The sequence below is a fragment of the Bidens hawaiensis genome, unplaced genomic scaffold (assembly GCF_021521415.1).
Source record: "Bidens hawaiensis isolate Kalapana, Puna unplaced genomic scaffold, B.hawaiensis_p1.1 tig00020254_1, whole genome shotgun sequence".
In the NCBI taxonomy this organism is placed as follows: domain Eukaryota; kingdom Viridiplantae; phylum Streptophyta; class Magnoliopsida; order Asterales; family Asteraceae; genus Bidens; species Bidens hawaiensis.
Genome location: NW_027493085.1, coordinates 1 through 23,361, shown reverse-complemented (window position 1 = coordinate 23,361; position 23,361 = coordinate 1). Strand labels below are relative to the sequence as shown.

Here is a 23,361-nt window from a genome sequence, read left to right as displayed (position 1 = left end):
TTAACAGAATAATAACCGGCCCTAAATTCCAGCTACTCACTAACCCATTATCACCCATCATCCCCTCTTTGATAACTGATTTGACCAAGATATGAGACCGTATCAGCAACACATCTCTTAAAAAGGAAATTTCTTAGAAATAATCGACTTAATGCACGCTATACTAGGGGTGTTCAGATTTCGATTCGCATTCGAAACATTCGAAATTCGATTCGAATTCGATTATTAAGATTCGAATTCGGTTTAAAAAAATTCGAATTCGATTCGATTCGTATTCGAGTATATTAATCGAATACGAATTTATGATTTATTATTCGATTCGATTCGAAATTCAAATTATATATACATATATGTATATATATATAATATTTGTTTTATTTGTGTCAAATGCATAAATAATAAATGTCCATTACAAATTATTAAACCCAATATGTCATATTATTGTTTCCTGGCCTATACTAATATGGATGTTATTTACTTCTCGTTTTGAATATTTTGAATTTATATTATTTGTAGTTTAGTTTTGAATTTATTATCATGTGGTATTGTAGCTACTTTAAATTTATATATGTTTCTTTTGCAATTATGATTATGGTTTTCAAATTTTTGGCATAGGTAAACTTGAGTTAGATTGTATTTATTCGAATTAAAATCGAATTTATTCGAACTCGATTCGAATTCGAATTTCAAATACGAATTCGAATAGAATTTCGAATTGGGCATGTAATACAAATACGAATACGAATCGAATAGTTCAACTTTTAATCAAATACGATCGAATACGAATACCGGCAAAAAAAACAATTATTCGGATTATTCGATTCAATTTAACTTGAAAATTCGTTATTCGATTCGATGAACACCCCTATGCTATACAACGAGAAACTCCCTAGGTTACTAAAAGTTGCAGTTACTGACAAAAATATATATCTTTAATTATTCAAAAGGATATTGCTAGTTTCTTTCATTTAAAAAAAACGATGATGATATGTTTACAGTGTTAGTGACAAGTCCGGTGACTAGTTGAAAACAAAACAAATGGCAATCGTTTTGCGATATGTTGACTTCTTCGAAAATTTAATCATTTTGACGAATGTGGTTTGCTCCCACAGTAAATAAGCAAACATCCTTCAAGAAAACAAGAAAGTTTTGAGCAAAGCCTGGGGTGTCTCTGGTTTCAATACATTTTGTTATCAAAGTAAACCGCAAATTTATGGAAATTATGTAATAGCAATTATCTTAAAACAGAGCCAATTTGGTTTGAATTTCATATCCAACTAAGTAAAATTTTATAACTTACCTAAAAGAATAACCATCTTTAAACTAGTCCCGCTAGCATTCACAACTTGAATTGTAATTCATATAAAAAGTTAACCAGATTCCACATAAATCACACACTAAATCAGAATCTAGCCAACAAACTTGACGATTGCAACGACTAAACAAGAAAACTGTTACCTCAGGATGATGTCAACAGCAGCTTGATACCCTTTTTCTGCTCAGATGTCAATCTTGTAGGGAACTTGATATCAAACTTGATTCTTAAATTCCCTCTTTTTGTTGGTTCTTTGGGAATAGGCATACCTTCGCCTTTAACTATTTCCTCGTATGTTGGACCGATAACATTATTAACAGGAACGATTAAACTTCGTCCATCAAGGGTTGAGATTTGTGCAGTGTAGCCGGTCAAAGCTTCCACTAATGTTATCTTTTGAGTCACAACAAGATCGTTGCCATCTCTTTTGAAAACAGGATGCGGTTTCTCATCAATTATGAAGACAAGATCAGAAGGAATGACACCTCGTTGCTCGTTTCCTTTTTCTGGGAACGTTATTTTGGTGCCCTTTTTCCACCCTGGTTTGATCTCGATTGCAAGTATTTCTTCCACTGTGGTTGTCCTCCTACATTCACACCCAAAAGTTCATATTATTGCATGTGGATCAAATACTCAAATGGGTAAAGTTCAAAACTATAGATAATAAGAAAAGGGTTGAAACGTATACGAGTTGTAGACATACTTTAGGCCACATCCCATTTTGGATTATTCACATTTTGTCCATTTTACGCATCATAGTTGATTTTCTAATATGATGCAATCTAATGCATGTGGCTACTAAGCGTGCAAAACCTACATTGTTTAAATAAAATACAAATATGTTTGCAATTTTGCGTTAAAAATAGTATTTTGCATAAAGAACAATTTATTTGAATTTGGTCACGTGCTTTAAAAATCGTTACCATAAACCATCCAACCATCGCATTCAACTTTTAAATCGCCGTCGTAAAAACCATTCAAAGTGTAGAAATTACTACGAAAACCATGCAGCCACATCAATGTTTAGAAGCTTTAGCAGTCAAAATCACCTTAGTTTGGAAAGTAGGGTGCTTTTCGTTGTTTGGTAACCAAATTTGATGAGTGAAAATGTGTTGATACAGATACATACAGTGCCATAAAACACAAAATAACAATAATAAGTAACTTCAAAATCTTACCCGGTACCATCAAAAACATCCCTTGAAATTTTCATCTTTTTGGTAGTCCCCTTAAACAAGTCCTCCAAGCTACAAGGCAATGTCCGCTCAATCAACGCCCCTTTTCTCGGCGGCACACTTGCCGATCCTTCACCACCACCACCAGCCGCCCCTCTGAACTGAGAAAATATATCCTCACCGAACATGCTCCTCGGAAACTGTCCCCCATGGGACCCGCCAAACGGACTAGAGAACCCAAAAAACTCATGAGAAGATATCATCTGCATTCCTTGGATTAAACCTAAATGACCCAGAACCACCATCATGCGGCATCCCGGATGACGGCGGCACCTGCCCCTTCAAACCCTCTTCACCATATTGATCATAAATAGCTTTCTTTTGAGGATCACTCAAAACCTGCCCACAAATCCCCTAATTAGAAAACATTAGATTTGGGCATATATGATATATAGGGTTAAGTTATCCTACTCCAAAATCTAGGAAAGGTACAAAGACACAACGGATCGCAACATATAATAACAATGGCAAGGAAAAAAAGACACAATGACGAAAATTAAAAAAAAAAACACTATTTTAACCCAACCCTATATATACACTAACCTAAGCTAGATTAATCAATTACACAATGTTGCATTCGGGTATGAGGGTTGTGATGAGAATGCAAGATGCAATTAAAGTAAGTAATAAAGTGTAATTTTTTTTATAAATAGAAGTGAAAGACATACATCGTAGGCTTCGGAGATGGTCTTGAATTTGGCTTCGGCGTCTTTTTTGTTGTCGGGGTGCCACTTCATGGCAAGTTTCCGATAGGCTTTCTTGAGATCGTTGTCTGTAGCGTTGCGATCCACTCCAAGAACCTTGTAGTAGTCAACTCCCATAATTTCTTTCGTTTCTTTTGTTTTTTGGAGTCTAAATTGATTCAACGAAGGAATTGTTTTGGTGTCCAATCTTGCCTTCTTTTATATCCGTCGGTGCCTACTGATTATCTGTCATAGTTATCTCTTTTCACTTTTTCATATTTCCATACAAATTTTTTTAAACGGTGAATTTCTCTTTTTGTTTTGGTGTTGGTTTGTGTGATATTTTGAAATTATCAATTTTGGTTATTGTTATTCAGCAACAATTAGTTAATATAACTTTGAGAAACTTTTTTGTATTTTCACACACTTTTAATAATATGAATTTTTGTTTTTTCTATTAAATTAAGTTTTATACTTTTTGTTATTTTTTATTATGGCTTCTTATATTTGTTTATTATATATAAATATACGTACAATTTTTATTTTAAATTTTTGTTTTTTTCGAAACTGATGCTTTTATGCAACTGTGTGTGTTTGTGTGTGTGTATTTAAATAATTTTATTTTTTAATTTTTATAGTCATAATGGATCTAGGTTATAAAAAACAATATATTTAGTTTTATTTTAAAGTACGATTTTAATTCTATACTTTACCAACTACAAATGATTTAGAAAAATCAACTTTTCTGCTTTTATTTCTCGATGGTGAAAAAAAACATATTTTTTTAAGTTAATTATGTAGCATAAAACCGTAAGTTTCAAAATTTGTAATTTACTGTATGCTATGTTTATCATCACAACGTCTATCGGAACCAAATTAATATAACTGTGACCTAATCCCCTAAATTATTCTTCACGATCTATTTGAAGTTGTCATCCCAAGCAATCAAAATCCGTGATGTTTCAATCAGCCCTTTCTAAAGCTCTTAGCTCCCAATCGAATGTTGTGAAATTGTTCATGAGGTCTTATCCAAGTAACTTTAGTTTCTATTTTGTTTGCCCTAATGCTTAATTTCAAAAGACCTTAGCATATACCATATTTTAGTTGGTGGAACGTGTAGAGGTACCTCCAAAATGGACCAAAGTCCAATGGAACAAACCCGATCCATATAAATTTTATCTTGGCAAGCCCAAGTTGAGTGAAGCCCAATCGAGTTAATTAGCATCCATCTTAACACATAAAAATTTAAGTCACAGTAATAAACTCATACTCGTCTCTCCAATTAAATATCCAAGGGCCTAATTGTGATCATAATAGCTTTGGTGAATTCAGTTTTATTATGTTATTAAGAAATAATATAGCAGGTTTTCTACAGTCTTGTTAGAACATGTGATTTGAGAAGTAATAGATACTATAGTACTATACTCCCTCAAATACATAAAACAAACAGTCGGGTCTGGGTATAAACCCGTAAACCAAACTACAAATGTGGTTTTTAATTCTAGAACATAACCAGACTATACTTCCAGATCAAATCTCGTATGAGGTATGAAACATGATAGATGCAAACTTCTTTTGCCGATAGCAAAAATAGTATTTATATATAAACCAAACCACAAAATTTACAAATGTGTTTGTGCTTGTGAAGGTTAATTTGTACTATTCTATTAAAATAAAGTTTCATTTTTCTAGTTTTCACTATTTACCCTAATACTTTGTTATAATTACTATTTAGACCCTCTACTTTAGTTTATTCCTTTACACTAACTTTATTGTAATATTATTTCGAAATGGGGGCGAGTGCTTCAACATTTTTACGTCTACATTTCGTTTGCCTGAACCTCTTTGGTTTCTAATTTTAATGGCTTAAATTAAAGATCCTAACTTGGTTAAACGAATTAGATTTTTTTAGCGGTTTGACGCCCCCATCGTAACTTGGGGTCTTAATACTAGTTTTCAATATAATTAATTACAAAGTTGCAAGACTGCAGCAGATAGAAATACCAGTCTATGCGGGTCTTTACATCAGCAAGAAATTCAACCTTTCACACATATTTCCATCATGTAAAAAATGTATTTTAAACCATATAATTTATAAAATCTTCACCTACACTCATAAAACGGATGTGAAACGGTGAAACTCTAGAAAACCTCACTAGAGGAGACCCATTTTCAGATTCATTTGCAGAAAGGTGCATTGGGAAAACTAAGTCCATCAGTTATTCATCTAAATGAGTTAGGAAGACTAAAAAACACACACAGTTTACCATTATCAGCAATGCTAACAGTACACCAGTTCAAAGCTAGAGTAATGAATACTTCGCATAAAAAGCAACCTAGAAACATGTTTGGAGACAATTTGTGTTTCTGAACAATATGAATTTGCACTCTCAAGGTCAAAAATATTAAGATTTTTGAAGCTACAACTTTCAAGAGACTACCATCGCACATGGTTTGAGAAACTGATTGTCCAGTGAAATTGAATATCTAATCAAGCCTATATCAAGCATGTTACATGTGGTCATTATGTTATTGAAACTAACATTCCATAGCACTGAAAAAGCTTTACAGATTAGGATTGTATGCTTATAGTTACACTCGAATGCTATAGAAGTCCATCCAATTGCACATATTTTGAACAACCTGCAAAGAAAAGACAAGTACCAACTCTTTAACCATACACAATTTCCACTTCTATTACTTGTACTTCACTTTTTACCTTGTTTAAAGGTAGTTTATTGACTGTAGAATATTTATAGCGCCTCTTAACCATATGCAAAGTAAATTCTGAGGATTTCATTTAGTTTAGCTTTGTTAACTTATTTCTAGTGATGGCAATAGTAAAGTATGAAGTAGGAATGCAGGATACCATTTCAGGTGCTACTTGATTGTTTTGGTTCCTCAGTTGCCGCATCTTTCACTGAATTGCCCGTGTCTGCTGTCTGTGACTGGGCCGGTGACTGTGTTTGTGATTGGGCCTGAGATTGGGCCTGAGTCGGTGTATGTGACTGGGCCTGAGACTGTGTATGTGACTGCACCTGAGACTGCGTATGTGACTGGGCCTGAGACTGTGTCTGTGATTGGGCCTGAGCCAGCGTCTGTGATTGGGTGGTTTGCCCTTGACTATCGGTTTGTTGGATTCCAAGAACCACCAGTATTGACCTTGGGAGTGATGTTCGAATGTCCGGTTGGTTCGCGTAGGAAGCCAAGGGACCCTTGAGTACGGGCTGTTTATTCAATGCAATTTCCAGCTGTGCAGGAGGAAGCTAAAAAAAACATCATGAGAAAATAAACCATGTCAATTTATAGGCTCACATAAATTTAGGAAGTCCTATGAGACAAAGTTAATAGGACTGACCTGGAGTAGAACACTGAAAGATTGAGGCTTTGTTAGCTGAGCACATTTCAAGAATCCTACCCAGAGCTTTTGATTTTTCCAAATCTGAAACACAATATAAGATAAGATCTTTATTATACAAGGTCTAAATGTTTAAGATAGCAACATAGCGTTACCATGTATTTAAACATTTCTTACCTGTTTGCTAACAAGACGAGAGAGAATCTCCATAATAAAATCGACCTGTATTATATTGAAAGTAGAGCAATGATCTTTGGTCAAGAAGAAATGCGTCAAGATTGAAAATACTTGCAACCATACATAAGTAACCTACTTCTTATGATTATGTGATTAATTAGGGGGGGAAGGGGCGTCTGCGGGTAGCGTGAATCGGGTATACTGCCCGCTTAGAGAACACCGCCGCCGCCTGTGTAAGTGCTAACATGGGTACCCTAAGACCTGTTACACTACCCGAACCAACTAGCCTTTATTCTTGGTCAACATGACTGTTAAAGGTGACAGTTGGCTTTGCACACAGCTCATTCTAATTTTTTTTTCTGCTCTGCGGCGGAAGAGGGCAAAGGATGGGGCTGCAAATTACTATGGGGAAGATGAAAGTACAGCTCATTCTAATGTTATATTTTTAAAGTGTTTCTCTTTTGTTTTTTTTTTGTCTTTTGTGTATTGTAATACTTTTTAGTTTAAATTAAAGTAATTTTTAATTTTTAGTTAAAAAGGAAAAAATAAAAATGGTTTTAGGGTACTTGAGAGGAATGATGCCTGTGATTAAGGTGTTTTAGGGTAATTAAGAGTGTAAATGGCACGACAATGCAGGATTGGTGGAACTTGGGGTACATGAGAGGAGCACCCCTTCCCCCCTTGGTGTAGCTGCTACAAAATAAGGGTAGATAAAATCTAAATATATACTCAATTTATCTGTTACCAACTTAAAGAATCAGAACATTCTAGACGCTCAACATCATCAAAAAAGTTTACTACACGTCTCAAGCACCAGATTTCAAAAAAGCAAATACAAACACCCTCGTAATTCAACCGAATATACCAAAAAATAAATAAATGCTTACACATAGCAAAGAAGTGTAACTTACCAGGGAGGGAAATGCACTAATTGTCTGTATTACTGTCCGCATGAACAGCAATGGTAGAGGTATCTGCTCCACCTAATTAACCCATTTATGTGAAAACGTGTTGATTATGGAATACAATTCAAACTTTAAAAAGCAGATCAAACGATTTAATAGCAATTTGTAATTCACATAGTGTTCAAAAGCTCCTAAATTTCGTTATTCAAAATATCTGGAACATTATTTTAGTTATACATGTTGACTATTAATTATTCATAATTTTAGTCAATTCATTCAATCTGATCTATCCCATTTTGCAGTTGGTTGAAGTTTGAACATACCAGCTGATTTAAAACTTTTGCTAGAACTTGTTGTGTAAATATCTGCCGTTGCTGAAAGCAAGTGTTGCATGCATCCGTAACCTGCTTAGGAAAAACAGAACAAACATGTTATATTATATTAGTTAAAGAAAATGCAACTTTTTGAAAGAAAAAAAAAGGTAGAGAGAGAGACAGAGGGACAGAATGCATGCCTTCTTGAGGGGAATCCCATCTTTTTCAGGATCAATGCCATGAATAGCAATCAGAACTTCAGCTGGAGTAAGAACTGAACCACCTTGAGATGTTTCCTGTATAACAATGGTTCAAACCCATCAGTAAGATGCATAATTACAAGTAGCTATTATATAAATTACCTGCAAGATACAGGCAAGTGCAGCCTGAAATTTATCCAGTGGAAGACTAACAAAACAAGAAAAGATCTGAAGAATCTGGTAAGCAAACACATGTTAAGAATATTACTAATCTATCCATAGCTTCAATTAAATTATTGTATAATTCTGAATTTTATACTTGGGAAAAGAAAAGTATAGAAAAAAACCTCATCCTTTGGAAGGAACGGTAATACTGGAATAAGAATCTCAGCATCCTGTTAAGTTACAAAATGTAAACATATCAGTGTGAAAATAGGTTACTATTTACCATGCAGATAACAAACACCATACCTTTAACTTTGTGTCATGTAACTTTTTAATAGTAGCTATCAATTCAGGAGATGGAACTGCCCCATCCGTTAGTGTTTGCACAACCTATTAGAATAAGAAAAACTTGTAAAAAAATATTTGCCATTTTTATGAGAATAATATATTATATGAAAGCATATAACACCTGCATCAGAAGATTCTCACTTCCAGCTGGCGGATCTGCAATAATTTCAAGAAGTTGAGATGATGCGCCAATTGTGCGAACTAGTTTAGGGATTTGGACACTGAATGCCTACACAAAAGAAAAATAAAGATACTCGTTTTCCTTTTTGAAATTAAAAACAAGGATTTTTAGTAGACTGCAAATTACTGAACCTGTTTTGCTGCTTTTGACATGTTCTTGTAGACGACTAACAGTTGGCAGAAAAGAGAGTGTTTCTGTAACTCAAATATATTGAATAACTAACGACACTCAATCTAAGTAATCAGATTGTGCAGAGAATTATACACTGGTATACCTTTGTACAAAGGGCAAAATACAGTGACATGCATCGTTGTGCATCACTTACTGAAGAAGATGGAATGTTTTCAGATGTAGACAGTTGGCCAGCATCAGAGGAACTATCCTTGCTAACAGCACTTACTGATTCAGTTAACGGTCTTTCCATCTGTGTGTCCTATGTTTATGAAATTACAAGGTGAATATAAAGTTCCAGATATTAAAATTGATTTCATAGTTATATATGAAGTTTTAAAAGTTTAAGCACACCACTGTTAATTCGGTATTGGATCCATCAGTAATCGAATTATCACCATTCATTGCAGATAGTAGCTTTTCCTTTGCAAAATCTTCAATTTGCTGAGAAATGGAGGGTATAGGATAAAGCCTGTTTGCCACCTGAAGATTGGACACTGAGTCAAAATCTGAAGAAAAAAGAAACCTTAAAACTTCTTTTGATGATAATCAATGATATACCAGACGTATCGCCTTCGTTTGTACTTCCTCCAAGTGATGCACTGCACTCTATAAAAAAAACTTGTATTTCATAAGTATGTAAAAACAAATTCAGTACGAGAAAGTTTATACATAGACTACTAAAGAAATATACCTGTAAAGCAATTTTTAAGCAGGCATCTCTAGTAGGTGGTCTAAGAAGAATTAAGCTCCAAACAATGCTGAGGCCTTGATGCACTCTATCTCCACTGTGCAGTTCTTCATCTTTATCACTGTTTCCAGGAACACACAAGCTCTCTAATAATTTAATAACTGATTTTGGCAGGTACGGAACTTCGTTTAGTAATCTACTCAAAGATTTGTCAGAGGGTGGGAAAGAATCTCTGAGTGCTTCTGCCACTTTCAGAAGAAACATCTCATAAACGGAAGTTGCGGTTGTTGACGAAAAGAAGTCATGGTCTGCTTCTGCTTCTCCAAATAATCTATAGAGGACACGCAAGGTTAACTCATGGCCCTGAAAGAATAACTCACTTCCTTAGGATTCACAAACATAACCAACTATATTCTTATAAGCATCAAATGACTCATTAGTTATACCTCATGGTTTGTATAATCTGAGAGTATGTGTGTTTGAAGAAGTTTCCAAGGGTCCAACTCCAAAGGAAACTGTCACATTGTGCAAGTAGTCAGAATCATAGCCGACTATATTATCAGAGAGTTTATTAGAGGTTAGAATCATTACAATATTACCTCAACTCCTAGATATGAAAGTAAAGAAAAACGAAGGTCTGAGCCACCTGAAACTGCTATATGCTTATAAGCATCAATAATGTGTGTAAAGGCTAATTTCTGTATGTTATCCTTCTGTTCATCAGTGAGGTTAACAACAGGTGCAGACATTTTTGGGAGAACAATTTTAGGTGTTAACTGAAGAGAAGTTGCTGTTGAGGAATTATTGCTGTTTGTTTCTGCCATGGCTGCTTTTGGACTAAGTTCGTCAGATTTGTCAGTAGACACTGAAGGAACTATATCCACCGATGATGTGTCCATTTTGGTAATTTGCTTTTGACTTTTTTCTTCCAAGTCAGGACAAATAACTGGTGACGTGTCCATTTTGGTAATTTCAGGCATTCCATCATTCTTGGATGATGATTCTAGACCAGGTATACCGTCTTCAAGTTCCCCTATATCTATATCTTCAGATGGAATACCTAAACCAACAGTCGGTATAGATGGTAAATTATAAGACACTGGTGGGCCCAAAGGTACCAAGGCTTGATTAGAAGTAAAATCTGCCGCGTCACTATCATTTACTGCAGGCGGTTCAACCTCCATTTCAGGTTTCTGCTGTATTCATTCCAACGATTAGATGAAAATAAGATATAATAGTATTGTAAAGTTATGTTCAAGATAATAAGAATTACCTCATCAATGTGTGTGTCAGGAGCAGAATGCGTAACCTGAGAATTGGTGGCTTTTGATATTATGTCTGTAAAGTATGCAGACAGATTATTAACCTGTGCAGCAGGGTGGGACCCGGTGTTCAATGACTCTTTCTCACCCTCTTCTTTAGGGCAAACAAGAGGAAGATTTGGCATATTGGCCATAACTACTTGAGCTAGTAAATCGGCTGAAATACTACTAATAAGAATTTCTAGCATTGCAGCAGACTGTTCACCCTGTGCAACTAATGAACTGAACATAGAAATAAGCTGCTGCACAGGCCCATTGTCTACATTCTGTTTGGTTGTAGTTGGTTTTGAAGAATTCCCATTATTTCCCTTCATGTCCTCGTTCAAATTAGGTGTTGGTTTGACACGTTTTCCAGGTACATCATCATCTTTATTCAGATCATTAACATCCTGTGGTTCAGGCCTTTTCCTAACTGCAGTGGAGTGCACAGCATCATATGCTTCTATTGAGGGTTTTATATCCTGTGAGAAACCAAAATGTTATCACCATTCTACTATAACATTTTTTGACAGCACAGATGTGTGTCATGCCATGTGTATATTTCTTTTAGAAACTGCTTGTCATAATGAGATTAGGTACCTGTCTAATTGGTGAATTACCCCTAAGAACCTGCTGGAGAGCTTCTTCAGCTAACTCACCGGCTTTCATTTCCCTAAGTGAACCAACTAAACGATCTCGCCACTGTCAAAACAGAGCATAGTTCGAAGCCAGTACAAAAGAAAAAAAGTAAACTAAAAGGCATTTCCTTATTTCTCTGTAATGTTAAACAGCTGAATCAAGTTCAAACTTATAGTGCCTAATAAGTAAAGTAAGAATAAATGTATGCACTACATACAGTCATACATGACAGAGTTTTGATCTGTATTTCTGTAATAAAAGTAATACTCAAACTAGACGCACTTGATCAATAATATCACATGTGACAACCAAGAATGTTGTAAACATTGACGGATATAATCTTGTTTTACATGAGACTTTAGTGGTTTAGGTTAACAGATGAATATAAATGAAGAATGTGGAAGCATTACCGGTGCAGCACCAGGGTGTGTGCATTTTAAGCAGGTGAGAAAAGCATTCTTTAAAGCATGATGGACACCAGAAACATGACCAACTTTCACAGCAGAGCTTGATGGATCCAATCCAAGTAAAACAGGAAGAATACGCCCATAAAATGAAGGCCTTTTCTTAGCAATCTCTGAAAGGCTGCAAACGCATGATAAATCAGAAGTCTAAAGAAGAACATTTGAATAAACATTCAGAGAGAAGACAGTAGCATATACACGTGTGATGAGCATCCAATACCTCTTAATTAACACAATGACAACCATATTGCTATGTGACTTGACAGCTGGATACCTTAGCTGATCAAGCAACAAACTCAAATTCTTACTGGCTTCAGCTGATAACTCAGCAACATTAAGTATGTGATGACCTCCACGAAGCCATGCGATGTTAAATTCATCTGCCACAAAATCCATCAATAGCCACACAAAAGTTAAGAACACAATTAAGAATTTACAAAAATACCTCCAGAAGTGTGATTTTCAGGTGGTTCAGTAGAAGCACTAGGATCAGCTGTATATAAAAGCGTTACTGCTTCAACAAATTTCAGCGCAGGCAACTTTCTCCCATCAGTTTCCGGCTTGAACAAACATTTGGTTTAAAAAATCAGACTGCATAGATTATGCAAATATATTTTGTGTCAAATCTTTGAGAAAGGTGCTTTACCTGGTATGCCATTGTATATATTTCATCTTTAAGCTTCAAAATCCATAACCATGATGACTCAAGAGAATCATCAACCTCACTTGAATATAAACCCTGCAAGATACAGCTACGAATGTCTATGATGACACTGACATTAAGGGTTAACATATAAATTTACCTGAATTGCAATTTTCATAAGAGTGCGTCGGAATAAACTGATTCCACATGTGATCGCCTGTCTAGCAACCGCAGGTGTACCATCTCTTAACAGAGTTAACAATAAGGGTACAATATCAGGTAATAAATCTGTATTGTTCAACCCAACCTCACCAGCAATCCTACATATGAGAATCAATCAATTAGCATGCAACTAGAGGTGGCATTTCAACTTAAAAATAGGTAGACCTGGATTATGTTTTATCTCCAAAACAGTTAACCCTAAATGTTAACAGCATTGCTACCAGAATTCTTTAAGTTTGATATTCATATTTAGTATATGCTATCCAAATTATCAAAAAATAAATAAATAAATAAAGATATACAACAACAACAACCATACCTAGTAAAAATCCACCAAGACAACAGAGAAAAACAAATAAAAACAATCAATAAATAAATACGTAATAATAATAATAACAGTGGTCATAATACTAAACAGACAAAACAAAAATAATGATAATCGTAACGAATAATAAGATATACGATATTAAAAATAAAATATCACAAGAAAATATCATTTAGCCCTCAAAAAAAGATAGATAAATACATAAAAAAACTAAATTAAGTTGGATAAAAAATTCATACGCAAAATGCAACACAGAAAAACTTGGAGACGTATGAGGATATGAAAAGAAATAATCAGAGTGACACGAGACAAAAATAAGGTAAAGAAAAGCGCCTAAGACACGTTTCTAACCAAAAACTCTACATTCTTCCTAAAGGTCCTTAACCTTAGTCCTACGTCTCCTATCCTCGACCAAGTGATAACTTCTCCAATTTGAGTTTTCGCACATCTCGAATAAATTCAAGGTCATGTGTATAGTAATATATTCTAGGGAAATGTAACAGGAGGTTTTAGTAGCTAAAGTGAGGCAGGCATTATAATTAGAATCCTAATTTTAAGAGATAATAATAATAATAATAATAATTGAGAATATGAATTAATTAGTTACTCTGCAACGAATCTGCGAACAGGACTGGAGCGATCGGTGTGAAGATCGAGAAGGTGAGGGAAGAAGTGAGTGAGCAGGTGAGGGTGGTCTTCTACTGCCAGACTGAATTCATCTTTGAGCTTACGTAACGTCTCCAGCTTCGACGGGACATCACTCGAGAATTTGGCCGACTCAAACAGCCCAGAAAACCTCTCCATCGAAATCATTCCCACCATCATGAATGAACCCTAACTAACGCTAATTAAATTATTATTTTGTAATAGGCTGCAACTCTCGATTGGATGTATGTGATTGTGAGTCTCTCCAGCTCAAACGAACAAGCTCACCTTCCAACGGTGTGGACTTTGCTTTCTAGGGTTGCTGATTTTTCTTTAATTTTATAAAATTAAAATATAAACTTACACTTATTATTTAATTTTTTATTTAAGGGTTTTGAAAAGAAAATGATACGAAAATTTTCTTTTTTTCATTCTTGGGTTTTTTCATTAAAAGAAAAGAAAGAAAATGAAAAGAAAAGTTACGATTTTTTTCCTTCAAAATTTTCCAGCCAAATATGGCTTGATTCGGAAGGAAAGTTTATAATCATATATAATATTACTAATTTACCATATTTTTTCCTTTATATCTGACTCAATAATAAGGATATGATTGTAAATTTACAATTTTTTTCCTATCTTTTCCTTCTTATCTAAGTCAATAATGTAATTAACATTTTCTTTTCTATTCTTTTATTTTAACTCGAGAATGTCTTTTAAATATACAATTTCTTTTCCTTTCTTCCCCTAACCAATCTTATCATTTCTTTTCTTTGTATTTTAAACCCGAGAATACAGTGTTAACTCTGTGAAATCTACTGTATTAGGGGGTGTTTGTCCTGGCTTTTATTTTTTAGCTTGTGCTTTTATTGGATAGAAGCTTATAGCTTTTTTTTCAACCATTTGATAAGCTTCTTTTATGTGTTTGGATGTAGTGGCAGACCTAGTTATATACTAGGGGTAGCCTCCGCTATCCCTCAACTTTTCGTCGGTATTACAAATTTTATATGTTTTGGTCGGTTTTCGTATTTCGCTACCTTAACAAAATATAACGTACGTTATCCCTGTTTGTTTAAAGCCCAACCAAATTAAAAGTCGAAATCAATTAAAGCCTACAAACTAAATAAAACCATTTGTTTGTTTTTCCTTTATGCTTAATCGTTTGATTTAGGTCGGACATCAACATTCAACAAACCAAAGTTTCATTCAATCGTGGCTTCCGCCCCACACTGCAACCCCCTGCATGCTACAGCCGAGTAGCAAACGGTCGGTGCTCCTTTAGTCCCTCACTCCCTCGTCCACGATTTGAATTCTACTTGTTCAATTTATGTATTCTTCTACTTCTGCTTAAAATTGTAATTGCTTATTTGTTTGTATAAATTGTTAATTTAGAATTGTTTATGGGCAATTACAGTGAACTTTTAATTTTTGTTGTCTTTAGGATTTGAACCCAAGATCCCTCCAAACCCAGGTGTTTTAAAGGCTTTGCCTTTGGCAATGGAGCACCACCCCATTGGTAGCAATTGAATGATTGATTATGGTTTGTTAAATATTCGGATAATATAAATTGAAAATTGTAGTTGATTAGGGATTTAGGGTTTATATGTAAATTGAAAATTGATTGTAGATTTATGGTTTAAATTTTCTCCCTTCTAAAATTAGGAAACTTAGAAGATGAAACAATAAAGTCTTATTAGCAATCATTTTAAACGAAAATTACAAGGAACGATGATATCGGTCCAAATGCAAGTTAAAAAAAAAACAAAAAACTGTTGCATGAAAATCGTAAAAAAAAATTCGGTTATTGTATGAAATACGGTAAAAAAAATTCGTTTACATTGTATAAAACACGGTAAAAAAAATTTTTGAACGTTACCCCTGAGATTATGGTCTAGATCCGCCACAGTTTGGATGAGCTTATATTTTATAAGTCGATAAGCTCTGTTCAAGTGTTTGTGTTAGCTTTTTTTATTTAGCTTATATTAGGAAAATGACCAAAATGGGCATTGTTACATATTATCACATAACTTATATTTTACATGTATCTAATTTATTTTTATGAGTTATACCATCATTTTTGGATAAATTTATATCGAGAATGACGCAAAATTTCTACAAAAATACATTAATATTTAATAACCATTCATCTTTGTTTGGCTAGATCTCCTACAATCACATCTCTAACTGCACTCATGTATAAATCATCTATTCTACGTTGTGTACTCGTGTCTTCATCTATTTCATTAATGTCACTAGACTCTCGACTATCAATACCATTATTTGGAGTGTAAGATTCTTGTTGCGCCTTGTTAAATAACTAATGTCTTGTCCACCAAACTTAAGTATAGATAGATATCAAGTGCTATTGCATACCATATTCTTTCCATATATTTTTTTTCATGCAAATAAATTAAAGGACCAGGCTCTGAAGCCTGAAGTGTCTAAATCTTATAAATTGTTAGCTAATAAAACACTAGAAATGTAAATAACGGGCATGACCCGAAAACTATTTTTATCTAAGAGTTAATATTAAACCTCTTGAAATAAGATTTTATGGTTTAAAATACACTCTGGGTAACTTTCAATATATAATTTACAACTGGTATTTCGACCCCGCGCTTCACGGCGGGTGAAACCATTCGATCAACTAATTGCCTCTTCTCCGAAAATCCATCATTTACCTCTTATTAATTACGCGTCAATAAATTGTTAAATTGTTACAGTAATAAGTTGTCTCTTATTAATTATCCATCATTTGCCTCTTAGGTCATGGGGTATACTTTAACGCCTAACATAGATTATGATGAAATGACACTTTAAATGTGTTTTTCACGGGTTAAAATAAACAATATGCACTAGTTATGTATTAATTACTAATTGATTTGTTAAAAATTAATAGGAGTGAAATGGAGTTAAATGGATTAAACCATTTTCTTTGAGGGCAAATGGGTAACTTAACACCCTTACACAAATAAGCTTCCTTAAATAAGCTTAAAAACCATCTTCCAACTAGCTTCTATAAATTAGCTTATATAAGCTTATAAGCATAAGCTTAAAAAGCTAAAACAAACACCAAACTAAGCTTATTTTGTAAAAAAAAAAAAGCTAAAAAAGTTATAAGCATGTTAAAAAAAGCTAGGCCAAACACCCCCTTAATTTTTGTAAAAAAATTTTTAGAACTACGACTTTTACGTGTGTTAGGATATCACACTCTTTAATTTGAAGAGCTCCATTTTCTTACTTTAGTCAGACTACGTTGTTTGTCTTGACCAGACTCATGCTGGCTTTAAAATTTGAATAAAATTACGCATTACGTATAACGTTATAAAATGAAAGATTAAAGTTATGATTCATAAACTTTTTGATATTGACGTTCTGTTGATATATTTCCCATTTCTATTAATAAATTTACTTGTTAACTTCATATACTTTTAACTTCTTTGTATGTAAAGGTGGACCGAGTGGGTTCGGGACCTTACGATGTTGGTGGAAATACTACCCTGTCATGTTCAATACCGACATTTCTTCATCCCGGGCAGCTTGCCAGCTTGTAATGTTTAACGCTATGTGATTGTTGTTTAATGGTTATAATTTAAACAAAAGGGGCCCGGGGGGGGAATAAAATTTTAAATTGTACGTTAATATGATTTCACACAAATTTTTTATCATTCTCTCCTAAAATGTTATACCATTCTCTCTTATAATTTTATACCATTCTACTTTCTGCCAATTGAATGCATCTTTTTAATATTCCATTCTTTGGCTCGTTTTCAACATCTAGTTTCGAGAGTTCGTCGTTTGATAGTGCAGAATTAGATATAGTGCAACTTCTTGGGTTAGTTGCAGAAGAGACATTAAATCTGGAGTTTCACCATATATACACCAAAGCCAAGAGTTCCGGTTAAAAGAGAACGTGGAGTAGCACATGAACGTCTAATAAGATATTGCTTTGTTGAAGATCCCAAATTGAACGGTGACATGAACGTTTAAGGAGAAGGTTACGGATGTCGAGGGAACTATTTTTACGAAATGTTGTTGACATGGAGACAAACTTTGAGTATTTTCAACATCAATATGATGCTAGATAGAGAAAGAGGTTTTCGCCTATACAAAAGTGCACATTCACAATACGTCAACTAGCATATGAGGTTGTTGCTGATGCTTACGATGAGGTACTCTCTATGTTTGAAAAAACATCGCATGACATTATTCAAAACTTTTGTAATCGTATTATTCATATATGGAAAAGAGCATTTGCGGAGATCAACCAATCATGACATAAAATTTTTATACAAGACACGTGAAAGCATGTATTTACCGGGGTGATGTAAAGCATTGAGTGCACACACTTGGCTTGGCAGATGATAAAATCTTTTTTTTTTCAATTAATGAAGTATAAACCTAGTCAAAATGGGAATTGTATACGCAACCTAATTAGTTTATTTTTCAAGTCTTGTAATATCTATTTAAACCCAAGCATGTGGGTTAGATAGTAAATTTTTGCTTATAGAATATTCCAGTGTCATGCTAACCCTTTTTGAATAGCAAAACTAAGGCGTTAAAAATTGTATCCGTGGTTCTTGGGGTCATAACATTATTATTCATGACCTGTTAGACATAACTAAGTGGCTCCACATCCTCAAGCGCAGGAAAACCAAAAGTACCAAGCGCGAAAGGTGTAAACACGCGTTGGTTGTCAAGACACGCTTTCTAATGTTTGGTCATTTTGCATAAAATAACATTATTATTCATGACCTGTTAGACATAACTAAGTGGCTCCACATCCTCAAGCGCAGGAAAACCAAAAGTACCAAGCGCGAAAGGTGTAAACACGCGTTGGTTGTCAAGACACGCTTTCTAATGTTTGGTCATTTTGCATAAAACAACTTTTATGCAAAACCCGGGCAGGTTGGTAAAACCCAGGCGACTGTAAAACCCAAGAGTTGAGACGGTAAGTTGATGTTTCCGCTTTCGGTTATGTGCGCTATTGTGTCGGAACTAAAACAAACTTGAGGTGGACCAACGGGAGGCGTGGGTCGGTAAAACACGAGCGTTGGTAAGACCTAATTATTATCGATCCCGGCCGTTGAGATGGTGATACTACGCAAATTTGGTCGGTTTTTTTCACGTTCGTTACAAGGCCAAAACTAAAACAAAAAAAATCGGCATTCAGTCGGTTTTCGTTACGGTAGTGGAATTAAAACAAAACGCGATGAGTCTATGCGAATTCGGTCAGTTTCCTTCACGTTTGTTACGATACCATAACAAAAACAAAACAAAAATTGACATTCAGTCGTTTTCGTGACGTTCTTAACGGACCAGAACTATAAAAAAACCATTAAAGTGGCCACGTAGGATTTGTGCCACATGGACCAATCAAAGATCTAGCGGCACCAAACCTTTTAATCTACCTATCTACCTATCCTAATAATGTAAAATAAATGTGAACACTTGTCATGTTTTGGTTAATTCTCATAATGTTTTCCCTCCAAAACTAATATACCCTAATATATATAATAAATCAATAATTATTCACTTTCTTTTTACACTATATTTATATAATATCTATATATTTTTATAAATATAATTATTAACATATTATTTTACTCTATATTCAAAATACTTGGTGAATTCCAAAAATCAACAACAAATCCTGTTTCTCAAATGAAAATTGTTTCGGGTTTTTTTGTAGAACTTAAATTTGATTTTATGGGTCAAAAGTTGGTAAATAGATTGTTTGGTACAAGTTAACTACATTTTGGTCAAAATTTGTTAGGGTCAAAAATGAAAATTTTGAGTATTTTTAAAAGTTTAAGAATGCAGAATAGATTTATCGTCAAATTTGTTATGGGTTCAAAGTGTTGACTTTAAAATGTCAAAAGTATGAAAGTTAAAATTTTAAACATGATTCGGGTTTCAAATTTATTTTTAAGGGCATTTTTTGAAATAATCAAAAGGTTCGGGATTTGACAAACTGACTATTTTCCCCTCAACTATTAAAATTAAGAAAACATTGCGAACACTTTCGACATGCCACCCCATGCCTATCAATGCTTAACTTTTATCAAATTTGAAATATTTATATCAACATTAATTTTTCTTTCAATGGTAATCAGAAAATCGTATGGGAAGCATGTCATGCTAAACTATGCTCAAATGAAACAAAATATTCACAAAATTGAATGGGTTAACATGTTGTTTTTTATGTTGTCATTATGACAAAGTCGAGAAGCCCTCTAAAACTTATCAAAATGTTTTTCATGGTGTAGCTCAGAAAAATATAGTTCTTGAAGAACATCCACTGTTACAATTTAATGTTCTACTTTCCTTTTATGGTTGGTAAATTGATAAATATATCAATAAAGGTAACGCTCCTTTTGTATTTAAGCTGAAATGCAAAACTACTATCGTATGAGAAGTCTTATTTCCGAAATTAGTTCATAACCAAAATTCTTTCATACATATATGACACCGAGAATGAATTTTTCAATAGAAAGAAGCATTCTAGGGTACGTTTTTGCACTGGCATTTTTTTATTTGGTTCATTTAAAAAAATCATTTTGTGATATAAATAAAATCAACTTATGTACACATTGTATAGATACAAGTATAGATATAATACATTTTTTTTCATATACGCTATGTAATTATTTGTTTTACTTATCCCGTGTATGACACGGGCTTTAAAACTAGTATTCTAATAAAAGAAAATAACTGTGACACATGTCAACACCATGTTTCATCTAATAATTTTTTTTCCACCAAAACTCCTTCACTTTTATATCTTATAAATTAAGACATTTAAATATAATTAATATATATTTTCTATATATAAGTTAGATAAATCTTATATTTAAGTTCAAAATTCAGTTATAAAAGTCAACCTAAATTTTCATAGCATCTCTAAATTTAAGTTGTTTTTATTTTATATAAAATCAAATTTATTTAACTAATATAATTTATTTCAATAAACAAAAAGATTAGTCTGTTAATAACATATACAATAATCATATTACAATAGTAAAAAAAATGAAAACATTATATTAAAAAATATTTGATTTAAATAATTTCATTTTGGGTTCTCATAGTGTTCCTTGGAGTTTAACAATATTTGTTTGATTTTATTTTCATTACTTTGATTTTGAATATGTTTTGACAAGTTTGCTTATTATTTGATTCATATGATTGTTAGGGTTTTTTTGTATTTCGTTGACTTGATTCGTACTTAATTCTCATCTTGAATGTGTTTTTATCTTAATTGAATGGTTTTATTGTTGTTTTCATGTTGTGAAGTTGGATAGAATAAGCTAGGCTACATAGTTAACTAAAAGGAAACAAGTTGAAAATAATCCAAAATATGTATTTAAATATACAAGTACTTTTTATGTTTCTATGAAAAAAAAATTACTTTGTAGTATTATAGGTTATATATTTAGCACATTATTTGCGAACATTATGTTATTTTTAAAATTTATTTGGTAGGTTCCACTAATTTTGATTTCAATGACATAGTTGGTATTTAGTTTTAAAATTTTAGTAATGAGAATAAGAAATATATATGTAATATATATAATTTTCTTCACATACATTATATAATTATTGATTAACTTTATTTGCAAATTTATTATTTAGATCATCATGTGTAATACACGGGGTCTAAAACTAGTTATTATATATATATAATAAAAAATGTATGAGCAGGTCATTTCATCTAAATAACTTTGTTTGATAGTCGGCCACCAAAAATGTTTTTTTTATTTATTTATTTATTCAGGCAGAGCTAATACTTGGGGCCTTGGGTGAGTTATCCTAATAGAGTTACTAGGAATCACTCAAATACTAGTATATTGTTGGTTGAATGATGAAAAACACAACCTCGCATAGGCATTGACGAAGCTTTATTGGGGCCAGGGGAGGCCTCGACACCCCCGGTTTTTTCGCGTAGTATTGTAAATTTATCTGTTTTCGTCCGAAATTTTTTATGCGTAGTTTAAATTTAGGCGTTTCCGGCCGAAAATTTGAGTCCGCCCCCCATCGTTTGTGAATTTTGGTATACATTTTGGGTCCGCCCCTCCCGGGTGTCTTAGTCCAAGCTTCGCCACTACGCATAGGAATCAAATACTTATAAAAGTGAGTCAACACAATTAGTTGTCCAAACTTTGTGTCTATGATGGCTGATTTGTGATTAAAATATTCCAAATCGCATTTATTTGTGTATTATGTTGCCTTTATAAGTGGTGCTTTCCTTCATTTCTCAATTATACTATAAAATGGTAAAAGTGGCAGGTTCCATTATCATGCTGAAGCATATAGAGTTCACTTGTTATTTGTGGTTATGTTATGGAAAGTAGGTTTTGATTAAATCATACTAGTTTACTATATTTGTATGTATTTAATAAAGTTTTATATGTTTGTTTGAGAACCATTATTTTAGGCGTAGTTCACAAAAGCAGCTGCTATATATATTGTAATATATTAATATATTAATTATTGTTTTGAAATAATTTGATAGCGATGGATTGTGTGAAAGTCACATAAAGCATTCTTGTTTTGGGGATGTGCACGTGCACAAGCTGTCAGCCGCATGGTCCTTCAATATCACCTAGACCTAACCTAACCTAACCTAACCCAACCCAACCCCACCCGTTCTTTGACTGACAGCTACGTACCAACTAACCCATCCAAACACATATTTTCCTTGGAACCAGAGGCTGGCTATGTAGCGAGAAAGAGTGAAACACACTCCAAGTTCTTAGACTACGAAATGACATGATCAACCTTATCTATTTGTTCAATTCACTGATTTTGAGCATGGTCAAATTTAGTTCCAAAGTTAATTTTGAAGCTTTTATGGGTTGTTGGAGTTAAATATGACAAAAAGTTCAAATAGTATATATTGTTATACAGTAAGTAATGTTGATTGATCAAATAGTTGAACATACTTAATATGAAAATCTTAATAGTGGAGAAAAGAATATAAAAATGTGTAAAGGTACAGGTGCTGATTAGTTTATCAATGATGTTTCGGGTAGTACTTTGGGTCAGGGTATTTGGTTTTTTGTGTATGATATCGGATCCGATAATCGATTCATATCACAATCTGGTACGTTGGGTTTGGGTTGTTTGTTTATTGAGTTCATCGGGTTGAGTGGTTTGGGTTAGGATATATTTGTTAATAAACTCACAACAAACATACCTTTCTAGTTAGTGATTTCAAGCTATTGTTATAGCAAGAAAACAAAACTAATTTATATAAAGAATTTAAAAATAAATTCTCCTACAATTTCACCTTCAGAATAGATTACTTTGCAGTTCAATATCCCAAATCTTCTTTTTGGTACACTCAAATCAATTTTAGCACTCAATGATGGATATCTACTCA

At 33.4% G+C, this 23,361-nt stretch overlaps 1 protein-coding gene and 1 pseudogene across 2 annotated transcripts; both read right to left on the bottom strand.

The window, feature by feature from the left end:
• Nucleotides 1–1,333: 1,333 nt before the first annotated feature.
• On the bottom strand, nt 1,334–3,371 carry LOC143560240 (uncharacterized; annotated as a pseudogene). The gene is made up of 3 exons (XR_013140088.1): nt 3,219–3,371; nt 2,494–2,889; nt 1,334–1,901 (listed from the first exon to the last, which is right to left on the bottom strand). The product of XR_013140088.1 is annotated as an uncharacterized LOC143560240 (transcript).
• A 2,341-nt stretch (nt 3,372–5,712) lies between these two features.
• Nucleotides 5,713–14,159, bottom strand: LOC143560239 (uncharacterized). The gene is made up of 26 exons (XM_077048581.1): nt 13,945–14,159; nt 12,951–13,110; nt 12,794–12,886; nt 12,593–12,707; nt 12,368–12,527; nt 12,094–12,268; nt 11,645–11,746; nt 11,017–11,526; nt 10,343–10,936; nt 10,190–10,258; nt 9,747–10,106; nt 9,614–9,661; nt 9,407–9,535; nt 9,156–9,314; nt 9,013–9,075; nt 8,822–8,929; nt 8,659–8,742; nt 8,535–8,582; nt 8,350–8,424; nt 8,188–8,283; nt 7,997–8,077; nt 7,680–7,751; nt 6,769–6,813; nt 6,592–6,675; nt 6,103–6,499; nt 5,713–5,876 (listed from the first exon to the last, which is right to left on the bottom strand). The coding sequence occupies exons 1-25, from the start codon at nt 14,157–14,159 to the stop codon at nt 6,107–6,109; spliced, it is 4,038 nt and encodes a 1,345-aa protein (XP_076904696.1). The 3' UTR covers nt 5,713–5,876; nt 6,103–6,106.
• Between the last annotated feature and the right edge of the window lie 9,202 nt (nt 14,160–23,361).